Source organism: Emydura macquarii, unplaced genomic scaffold (assembly GCF_026122565.2).
Source record: "Emydura macquarii macquarii isolate MOO-44397 ecotype Brisbane River unplaced genomic scaffold, CSIRO-AGI_Emac_v2 contig_968, whole genome shotgun sequence".
Classification (NCBI taxonomy): domain Eukaryota; kingdom Metazoa; phylum Chordata; order Testudines; family Chelidae; genus Emydura; species Emydura macquarii.
The window spans coordinates 7970904-7982428 of NW_027131105.1; the positions used below are offsets into that span (position 1 = coordinate 7970904).

An 11525-nucleotide genomic window follows, 5' to 3' on the forward strand; every position below is an offset into this window, starting at 1 on the left:
CCCCACCAAAAAAGGCTCCTTGGTCCTATTTTTAGACCCACTCCTAGGTTTTATATAGCTCTGAATGTTCACGTCGTCCCGTTCCCCCCCCCCCCGTACCCCACTGGCGCGGGAGGGGAGAGCGAGAAAAATATCTATCAAGGTCCCTTCTTCATCAAAAATATCTCAGCAGTTGCCATGGTGACCCGCCCACAGCTTCACCTCCCAGCACAAGAGGCTTTGCAATACAGGGAGGCTGGAGGCTTTTTATAGACCCAATGTGCGAAAGGAGAGAGGGGCAGGGGGGGCCTGAGCCAGCAGGATTGGCTAGCATCCCCCCCCCCAGCGTGGGAAGTTCAGACCTAGCCCCCCTGAATATCCATCCTTCAATACAAATGGCAGAACAGGGGATCAGGATTTTAATGGGCTGGTTCTTCATCCCCACAAAGCCTATGCCGATGCCCAGCCCCTGCTCTAACCCACTAGCATCACTCCCCTCTCAACCCTGGAATAGGACCCAGGGGACCTGCCTCCCAGCCCCCATCAACCAACTAGACCGCCACTTCGCTCCCACCCCTAGGAACACAATACGGACTTGACACCTTCCCAGGGATGATCTAACCTTAGAGCCTGCTTGAGGGGGGAGGGCAATACAGGTGAGGTGGGTCCCACGTAGTTGACTCAGGGAAGTGAATAATGACTCCACTGCCGTATTGGTTTAACGTATTGCCTTTCCTGTCTGAAACTCCTTCATCACTGCTGTGAGCAATTAAATGTCTGCCAGCCTCACCCCAGAGGTAGCAGCATCGGGCCAGGGGTTCCTGTATAAACAGCCCCCACACTCCAGAGGTGGCTGCATCTTAGTGCTGGGAGAAACAACACATATTCATATGGTCAGTTGCCTTGAGACCAGAACTGGGAGGAATTCTGATTAAAAGCCAGCAGATCACAGAGCTATTTTTGAAAACACAAGGAGTAAATAAAGGCAAAATAGCAGAGGCTGAATTAATCTATTGTAAAGCCCTCACGCCCAAGTTCCTGCGAGTCCTGGGATGAGGACATCGTGCTGGACCCAACCTGCATTTTTATAGACATAATCAGTTCAGAATGCAACCTACAGACCTTCTAAATGTGTCTGACAAACACTCCAATACAGCAGTGAGGAGAGCCACGCAGCGCCAAGCCATTATATAACAGGCTCCCAGCACCTGCCAGTCCCAAAACACTATGCTGATCCATGTACTTGGAGATCCCCCTCAACACTGAGATGCAGCTACCTCTGGGGTGGGGTCCAGAGGCTGTTTATACAGGGAGCCCTCACGTGGAGCTGAGACGTGGCTGCTGCTGGGATGGGATACGGGGCTGTTTGTACAGGGAGCCTTGCAGGTGTCTCACTGGTGGGACAAAGCATTTGAACGACTGCTGCATAAAAATGCTCTGTAATGATTTATAAAAAGAGAAGAATTGTGGGGTGTTGGGGCCAGGTCTGACTGTGAGGAGAGAGAATCCCCTGTGGAGCACCCCCATCCCACTCCCTGCAGCACAGTACAGCACCCCCTGGGGCCAGACTGGGGCACTGAGGTCAGCCCTGACTGCAAGAGGAGAGTGCCCCTAGATACCAACGATGAGTTACGTCAGAGCTCAGCACCCCCAGGGCTGCTCCAGTCCTTGCTTTAGATGCAGGGTGATCAAGAGAGGAGCAGAACCACGCTATAGCAACAGAGAGAGGGAGGGGGAGGGTGGATGGATGGATGGAGGATGAGCAGGGGATGGGGGGGCTGGCTTGCTCTCTCTCAAACCCCCCCCCCATGCACTTTCAGTCCCTTTCGAGCCTGCGGCTCTGGGGGAGGCGGGGGGGGGGGGGGATTCCGCTTTTCACTGCCAAAATAGGAAAAAGGCAGAGATGCAGCTGTGACGTCACTGCTCCCCACCTGCATCACATCACCATGGCAACAGCGTGGGGGGGGGGTGGAACCGTTCACTGCATCAGCAGAGCAAGGTCTGCCAGTGGCCCCCCTCCCCTGACCCCACAGACCCCTCCCCCTACACCTCACAGACCCCCTCCACCGCACTCCCACTGACATCTCCCTGCTGATCCCTCCATTCACAGACCCTTCCCTCTACCCCACTGATCCTTCCACAGACAACTCCCCCCACCCCATCTACTCCACACAGACCTCTACACCCCACCCAAACCCCACACTGACACCCCCCCCACAGACCACACTTCCCACACACACACTGCATCCTGAGGGGCCCCCTGCCCACCCCACTGATCCCCTTGGGACAGCTTCTTTAATTCAACAGCCCACTCCACCCCACTCAGACCCATGGGCCCAGCCAGCCTGGTTTCATCCAGTTGCAAGCTAAGGGGGCAGGTTTTTGGGGTGCAGTTGGGGCCAGGTCCCCAGTGCAGGTGCTGAGGATGAGATTTGGCTTGGCAGCACAGGGGGAGAGGGTGGATGGGGGGCAGAGACTGTTCCCCAACTACGTCGGGCACAGTCTCTACACCCCATGGCACCAGGGCCGTGCCCAGCAAAACGGGTGGAGGGGGAGGCATGAGTAACGGATCTGGATCTGCCCCTATAGGTCTGGGTGTGTAAGGGGGGGATTCATGTGCAGGGCAGTGCCCATAACTTTCTGAAGAGATGCATGGGAGGTCCATGTGGATGCAGGGGTGGGGAGCTAGGGGGGTTGTGTGTCTCTGGCGGGGCCGTGTGTATGTCTGGGCAGGTTGTGTGTGCATGGCGGTGCTGTGTGTGCATGGAGGGTTGCATGTGAGTGGGGTGCTGCACGTCTTCAGGGGGTTGCATGTCTGTGAGGGTTATGGACGCAAGGGGGCAATGCATGTCTCTGCGGGAGTTGCATGTGCATGGGGGGGGTCCATGTCTCTGCATGCAGATGGGGACGATGCAGGTGTAGATGGGCACAGCCCCCCACATGGGATTCGCCCCCCAACCTCCGTTCTGAGGCAGCCTCCCCTCCATCCCTCGCCCACGCAGACCTAGCAACAGGAACCGGTTTCCTAGAGACCCTCTTACGTTGCCAGGGCAGCAGCAGCACCGACAAGCAAGGAACCATCAGTCAGTGGGAATGGGGGGTTCTGGTGGGGAAAGAGCAGGGAGCAGTAACTGCCCCCAGGACAAAGCTGGGGGAAATAACCTCCCACATCTCCCAGTCCCTCCCCCTCCCTCCATTCCCCCTCACTCCCTGACCCCCAACTCCTCTCCCCCGCCAATCCAGGCCCAGGGCAGGGGACTGAGATATAGGGCCTTTCCCCCCTAGAGGGCGCCAGCTCTGATCTGGCCATGCTGCCCCCATGTGAAACAAATTTGCCAGGTCTCAGCCCCATTCCCAGCCAGGCACCACACAAACTCAGTCCAGGCAGAAGGGCCGGGGCCAGCAAAGCTGAGCTCCTTGGGGTGAAGGGCTGTGTGTATGGTGGGGGGGATGCTTCTTGGCATTGGCCCCACGTTGGGTGCTCCAGAGGATTCCATCCACCCCCCCCAACTGCACTTCCCACTGGACCCCATCTATACCCCTCCCCTCCACAAACTGCACCCCATCTACACCCCACATCTCCCCTCCACAAACCGCACCCCATCCACACCCCATACATCCCCCCCAAACTGCACTCCCATTGCACCCCCCACAACTGCACCCCATACCATACCCCCCACACTGCACCCTATCCACATACCCCCACTATACCTGCACCCCCCAACACACACACACAACTGCACCCCATACCATACCCCCCACACTGCACCCTATCCACATACCCCCACTATACCTGCACCCCCCAACACACACACTACACCCCTAGCCACACACCCCCACCTTCTCCTGCTGTCCAGCTCACAGCAGCGTAACCCTGTGGCTGCCCCTTTAGCTGGAGGGTGGGGGTGGGTGGCCAACGCCGGGTGTGGGCCAGGAGGGCCCTGGCAGAGCCATAGACAGGACCCCCATGTGCCCCACACTGCAGTAAATTAGCAGCCACCACCTCCCCCGAGCCCCACTCCCTGCCAGTAGCAATTGAAGTTGTGGGTAAACCCTGCCACCTGCTGGGGATAATGGGAAACAGCAACTTCCTTATTTCCCCACCCCTCTGGCTGCATCCTGGGCCCTCCATCCCAACCTGCCACCCCCAGTCCTGGGCTTCCCTTCCCCCTCCTATCGATGCCACTTACCACTGATAACTCACCGTCATTCAAGAGTGTACAGAGGTGCCCGCGGCAGGCTGTCAGCCCCAGCGTCCCGGCCGGGTCCCCGCGCCGGGTCATTCTAGTGTCTGTTCACCTGCTTATTAGTTTCAATTGGAGATTTGATTCCCCTTCATTTCTCACCTTAAAATCTTGTGCAATGATGCTAAGAGATTACCCAGCTGCTGTGCACTAGCCCAGAGGTGGCTGCATCTCAGCCTCAGGTGAGGGATCCCTGTATAAACAGCCTCTGTGCCCCACCCGAGGAGGCCAAGTCTCCAGATCCCTGTATAAACAGCCCCACACCTCACCCCTGAGTCCCTAAACTGAGACTCTGGAGAGGAACAAGGTACTTAGGTTTCCCCTCCAAAATGCATTCTCTTGGATTTATGATCCTTGATTATTTGTCCTTGTTTTATTCATTCCCCAGCCGGGGCTTTGGTGTCTCTGAATTACATCCAATATATCCTGACACAGTGACTGCTCCACCATTTTCCAATTGACCCAGGTTTCAACAGGACTGCAGCTGGGCTGCTCCCCGGGATGTCTCGGCACACAGCATGGTCCCCTTCTCTAGAATCAGAACGTGTATTAAAAAGAAAGCTGCGTTTCCAGCCCTTGGGGTTACAAATATAATCTCCAAAGAGCTGCCCCAAGTGTAACCCAAGCAATAGCTGCCTGGGCTAGAAATGGGGGAATGGCCCCGTGTCCTGTTTCCTCTCCCCTCCCCGCCACCCCAGAGCCAGCCAGTCTCCCTGCCCTGGGGCTGGATCTGAACTGTCACCCCCCCCAGAGGGGAAAGGCCCCATATCCCAGGTCCCCACCCATTGCACACACAGACACAGGCTGATCCCAGTTTGGGGGGTCACAGTGGGGTTTTATTTGGCTGGGATTTTAATTGCAGCAAAACAACTCCAGCACATTTTAAAGAAGGGTTGGACATGAGGGGTGGGGCCCGTGGCAGGGCTAATTCCCATTCTCCATAGAGACAATTCCATAGGCCAAAGATGGCCAGGAGAGAGGAACAGGGGGGATGGATGGACAGACTGACATATTGCTGTCAAGCGGATGCCCCCAGCTCCCCACACCCAGAGCAGGGCTTTGACCCTGGGGGCCAGCAAGGTGGGATCTGGACTTCAGGCTCCCTAGGGGACTGTAGGGCCAGCGTGTCCCGGCAATCATTTCTTCTTCTCCAACTCCGCTGCCTGGGCTTCTGCTGCCGCCACTGCCAGGGCCTCCTCGCGCTGCTGCTGGAACACAGCATATTCCTCTGCACTAAGGCTGATGGGGGAAGAAGAAAGGGGTCAGACCTACCAGACATGGGAGCCCTGGCCCCCAGCCCCATCCCCCTCTAACCCACTAGACCACACCCAGCCCCACGTGCTCTAACCACTAGATTCCACTCCCTACCCAGAACCAGGGATGGAACCCTGGATCCTGACTGCCAACTCCCCCAGTTCCACCCACTGGATCCCCCACCCCACCCACAGCTAGGAACCAAGGGGTCCTGGCTCCTGCCCCCCCAGGCTCTGTGCAGGTACTCACTGTCTCACCACCTTGATGCCCAGGGTTCTGGCACTGCCAATGAGGGATTTCACCACCTTCTCCAGGCTCATGTCCCGCACCACGAAGTTGGGGTTCTTGGACTTCACCAGCGCGATCTCGTACAGATGCTTCAGGGTCACCATGCCCGCCACCTCATGCCCTGTTCAGCCAGAGACTTGTGAGTTCCACCTGCGGGACCTCTCCACAGCCCCCTTGTGTCCCGACCCACAGCTCCCCCAAGCTCTTGTGGGCCCAGCAGCCCCCCTCATGTGGCCCTTTCTGTCCCAACTGGCAGTGCCCCCCAACGGACCACAGGGCCCTTCCCCTCAAGCTGCAGCCCTCTTGCGGGGACCCTCCATCCTGAACCACAGCTCCCATGTGCCAGGGTCAGACGCAGTTCAGAGTCCAGAGCGCTAATGCTGGGGGCAGCCACCGGGGGCTCACAGGCTTTCCAGGAGCGCCCAGACTTCAGGGCACCCCCAAGGGATGGGGGAGGTGAATCCTGGGCATCAAGGCTGGCAGGGAAGTGGGGGGGGGGGCTGATGTACAGCTCCCCTCCTTTCTGGGTGCCGGTTTGCTAGCTGCGGTTCAACACAGAGGGCAGCATTGGACCCCCCCGCCACACACACACCACAGGAGGATTGCCCCCCGCCCCCCATCGGCAGGACCTCTGCCCTCTCCACCCTGGGTGGCTCCTGCACCCTCCCTCTCCATGTTGTGTAAGCCCCTCCCCACCAGTTTATGTCTCTTCCCTCCTTGATCAGTCACTGCAGTCAGTGCCGCCCCCCATACCGGTCTGTGCTGCCCCCTTCTCGATGCCGGCAGCCGCCTTGAGGAAATAGGAGGCCGTGGGCTGGCTGAGCTGGATCTCGTAGGTTCTGTCTGGCTGCAACACAGTGAGGGGATGGGGCTTAAACTGGGATCCTGCCTGAGGAGAGGTGGCCCAGACCCCGCCCCGCCCCGCCACACACAGATCTTGCCCCAGTGAGGAGGGGTGTGCTCTGGCCCAGTGGCAGCGATGGGGTGGAGCAGGATAGGGCATGGGGGGAAGGGGGGAGTGCCTCCCCTGATATTGAGGCACATGGGCAGCAGGGTGGGAGTTGAGGGCATGGGGGGGGGGGTGTCTCACCTTGACATCAATGCGCACAGGCAGCGGCACCCCCTCTTTGATGTCCTTGGTTCGCTCATTGAAATCCTTGCAGAACTGCCCGATGGGGATGCCCCTCTGGGGAGAGGGGCAGAGACACTGTCAGGGGGTTCTGACCCCCCACCACCTGCCCCACATGCTCTAGGACCTCCTGCACCTCAATGTGTGACCGCCCCCCAAATCAGAGCCTGTGTTTTTTAGAGGTGAAAGGCCCTGTACCCCATTCCCCATCCCTGAGCCACCCAGTCCCCTACCCTGGGGTCACATTTCCATGGTATGTGCCCCCCACCCTTCCCTGTTCCCTGTTTGAGGACATGGTGTCAGGCTGCCGTGCTCCTCCCCAGAGGGGGCAGGGGTAGGGTCCAGATCGAGGGTGTAACTCCAGGTTGTGACTGTGGCGGCCACGCTGTGCAGCGGGAAGTTGTCACTTGATCATGCCAAACAAAGCTGAATTAGAGCGGAGCTTGCAGGCTCCCGGAGCAGCTGTGACCTCCCCAGGAAAGCCAGCGCCCCACACCCTGCGCACACGGCCCACAGACACACCATGCACCCCCCATGCTGAGAGACGCGTCGTAACCCCAGCACGGACAGGCTGGCCCTCAACTTCTGACCCCAGGAGAATCACTGGACTGCACAGGGGCTGGGACAGGCAGAAGGCAGCAGTGATGCCACCCCCACCCCTCTCCCAGAGCCAGGGACAGGCCCCAGACATTCTGATTCCCAGCCCCACTCCCCCACTCCAGGGCTCCCAGCCCTGCTCTAACCACTAGCCCCCACTGCCCTCCAGCAGTGGAGAAAGATCTCTGTACAAGCAAAATCCAATGCCCCCCTTTGCAGGACCCCCCACACACATACACGCCAAAGCCCCCAGCACCTGATCTCGCCTACTGCCACCCCCATGGACCCAATGCTCAGCCAGAGCCTCTGGGGCCCACAGAGACCCCTTCCCCACTCAAGAGCCTGGCACCTCCACACCCCGGTCGGACCCCCGCATAGCCCCCGTGCTGGGAAGAGGCACAGGGACCCCATGCAGGGCCAGGACCCCATGTGGGATTCAGGCCCCCCCTCCCCCATCACGGTGACCTGACCTGCAGGTAAAGGGGGTGGGAGGGGAGCAGGGCCAACTGGGCACAGGAATGGGCATGCCCCAGGAGCTGCCACAGCGCAAGAGGTGGGGCTGAGAAAGGAAGGGGCGAGAGAAGCAACAGGAGGGGTTGGGGGCTGGGGAGGCAGCAATGGGAGGGGTCAGGCACTGGGGGTGAGGAAGCAATGGATCATCAACCAAATACCTCACTGATCCACTCCTCCCCGCACACACACGCTGCTGTGGTAGCCAGGGGCTCCCGTGGTTAGTGCAGAGCTGAGCCAGGACTCCTGGATTCAACTCTCAGCTCTGGGTGGAGGGCGAGTCTAGCAGTTGCAGCGGCAGGCATGGAGTCCCCCAGCTCTGCCTCTGACTCCATGTGCCCCTGGGTGAGCCCCTCTTGCTCTGTGCCTCAGTTTCCCCGTGTGGGACAGAACTGACATTGACCCAGTTTCCGGGTCCCAATCGAACATTGGAGCTGGCACAGTCAGAACAATCCCATCACCTGCCTGCTCAGCTGTGCTCTAGGGGGAACCCCCACAGGCACCTGCAAGTGGAGCAGCGAAAGGGGAAAGGCATTCCCTGCAACACAGCCTGTGGAGGGGAGCATGGTCCCCACCCCGTCCCCGGACCACACCACTAACCATGGGGACATGTAGAGTCTTTGACCCACTCTGGGGGCCCAGCACTAGCCCCAGGATGGTGTGTGTATGTTGAGAGTCCACAGCCTGTCCTTGGTCCCCAATCAGGGTGACCAGCTAGCAAGTGAGAAAAATCGGTATGGGGGAGAGGGGTAATAGGCACCTATACAAGAAAAATCCCCAAATATCAGGACTGACATCTGCTCACCCATCCCCAGTGGCCCAGTTGCCCATAGCTGGGTCCCCTGTGGCCTGTCCTCAGTCCCCCTGTGGACTAGCGCTAGGGAGAAGGTATTGGGTAGGGACATACAAGCAGAGCAAGACCCATCCCCCCTTGCCATTCTCCTTCTGAAACACATGCGAGGCGTTAAAGCCAGCAATTAATAACAGGGGTGGCTAATTAGGTGGAGCATTTACCAGCTGGCTGCTGAGAAGACCGAGGACAAAGGCATAAAGACGGGTCCACTGTGTGGGAGGGGCCCAGGCCCCCTCCTGCCCCATCAGACCCTGCAGCGCTAGGTCACAGCCTTCACTTGCTGCAGTGGGGAGGCCTTTCCCAAAGGACGCCGTCCCTGATCTGGCCCACACCAAGGGGACTGGCTGGCTCAGGGGGTGGGACTTAGGGCTGTCAGGTGATATTTACAGCAAAAACTTTTTGTGGGTTTTGCAGCAACTCCCAGCCCCTTCTCCAGAGCTGGGACAATCCCAGTCCGGGGGCAGGATTCAGTGGGGTCGCCCCCTGGCCCTGTTACAGCAAGGGACCACATGGGGCAGCAGCAGTTGGAGAGGAGGAGGCAATCCTGCAGGATTCTCCGCACTCCCAGCGGAGTGGAGGCCAAGCACCCTGCTGCTGCGACAGATACCCCCTACCTGGACACAGTCATGGCAAGAGGCAGCATGGTTTTGGGGAAGGGTGAGAGGATGCACTGGGCTGGGACTCAGGACACATGGGTACAATCCCCAGCTCTGCCACTGACTCCTGGATGAGTCATGGCCGTTCTTTGGGCCTCAGCTTCCAGCTAACAGCCACCCTACCTCTCCCATACTCTGTGTCCACTTTTGGGTCAGGGACTGTCTCTTGTTATGGGTCTGTGCAGTGCCTGGCACAATCAGAGCCCCCATATCAGCAGAGGGAGTGTCTGTGCAGCCCCTGGCATAATGAGCAGCTCTGAGCTCAGCCGGGGCAGAGGGGAGCGTGTGTGCAGCACCCAGCAGAATGGTGCCTCTGGGCATCACCTCTGTACAAGCAACAGCAGCTACAGACAGTGCCTGCATTGCCTCCCCATCGAGAGGGGGCTCAGTGTGAGTCCGGGGGCATTCTCAGCCATTCCAGCCCAGCCCCTTTAGTCATTGTCTGAATACAGCCCAGAGCCCCAGCAGCCTAGAATGGCAACAGGCATAAGAGGAAATCCTCCTTCCATAAGTTGGGATGCTGCCCTGACATCTGCAGCCGGCCAGCAATGGGAGGGGGCTAAAGACCCTGCACCCCAGATCCTACAATGATGATATAGCTGAGGTTAGTCCTGCTTTGAGCAGGGGGTTGGACTAGATGACCTCCTGAGGTCCCTTCCAACTCTAATATTCTATGATTCTATACAACCTTAGCCAGCCCAGAGTGACAGAAGCTAACCCTGTCCCCACCATGTGAACAGCCATGGGGGTCAGCAGGAACCTGGGGGATTATTCTGGAGCATCACTGTCTCAGAAGCACCCCCTGCCTTTGCAGCAAACCTCATTAGCCCACCACTCGTTAAACACACCACTCACCCATAGCATAACAGCCCCTCAAGTGAGTGACACAGGCAGTGAGGGGCCTGGCCTACCTGACCAAGGACAGGGCCCAGGGGAGGCCCCGGCATGGCCTGCCCTGCCCGGATGATCATTCGGATGACGCTCCCAGGATCAACCTTCTTCACAGCCTTCGCGGTACGGGAGATTTTTGACATGGTGAGTCTAGCTGCCAGATGAGTAAAGAGGAGAAGGGAGGTCAAGGGAGGATCCAGCTCCAGGAGAAAGGAGGAGGGGGGGTGAACGGACAGATGGACTGACAGGCTCTCTAGCACCACCAAGCTGGCACTAGGAGGGGCTCATTTCCCACCCAAGAAATGGCATGGGCCTAGGAAAACTGGCGTTTGTGCCATAGCAGTTAGAAACCATCATATCCTGGGGGCCTTAGTGCCCCCCACACCCCTATGATATAGCTCAGCCCACTGCGATCCACTGGGCCCCATACACCCCAACCACACAGCTCAACCCCTTGGGCCCCATACACCCAACCACACAGCTCAACCGCCTGGGACTCCCATACACCCCAACCACACAGCTCAACCGACTGGGACCCACTATATACACAGCTCAGCCCCTCAAATCCCCTGGGCCCCAAGCGGCTTCACCAGACAGCTCAGCCCCCTGCAACCTCACACCCCATGCGTCCCACCACCCCATGGCATGGCATGGCCCGGCCCGGCCCCGCCTAGCTCCCTGGCTCCGCCCTGTGCGCCCCAGGCCCCACCCATGGCTACTCCCCAAACCTCAGCCTCTCTCGTCTCTGCCTTATTGCCCCACGTGCCCCAGACATCAACTCCCAGTCAGCCCCGCCTGGGCGCAGACATATTGGAACCGGACACAGCGTGAGCGAGGGGCATGCTGGGAGCTGCAGTTCCTTCCTCTTCCCCCCTCCATGTGCATGCCGGGAGTTGTAGTTCTCGTCTTGCATGTACTGACCCAAGTGCATGCTGGGAGTTGTAGTCTCCTCCCTGTGTTGACACAAGTGCTTGCTGGGAGTGACAGTTCCCATTCCAAAAGAGACAGATACAGACACACACACACACACACACACAGAGTGCTTTGTTTTATGCTAGACAGCAGCTTGATACATCCAAGTTTGCTCTTCCTTTTCAGTAACCCAGGACGTTCCAAGCTATTTC

The 11525-nt window shown here is 58.7% G+C and overlaps 1 protein-coding gene across 2 annotated transcripts; it reads right to left on the bottom strand.

The window, feature by feature from the left end:
• Positions 1-5037: 5037 nt before the first annotated feature.
• MRPL11 (mitochondrial ribosomal protein L11) lies at positions 5038-11268 on the bottom strand. Of its 2 annotated transcripts, none has more exons than XM_067544147.1 (6): positions 11130-11268; positions 10422-10555; positions 6856-6951; positions 6519-6612; positions 5727-5886; positions 5038-5462 (listed from the first exon to the last, which is right to left on the bottom strand). In XM_067544147.1, exons 2-6 carry the CDS (start codon positions 10542-10544, stop codon positions 5360-5362), a joined length of 576 nt encoding a protein of 191 aa, XP_067400248.1. In that variant the 5' UTR covers positions 10545-10555; positions 11130-11268; the 3' UTR covers positions 5038-5359. The 2 variants fall into 2 exon arrangements, with proteins under 2 accessions (XP_067400248.1, XP_067400249.1); XM_067544148.1 differs by lacking the exon at positions 11130-11268 and adding an exon at positions 10942-10960.
• Positions 11269-11525: the final 257 nt, after the last annotated feature.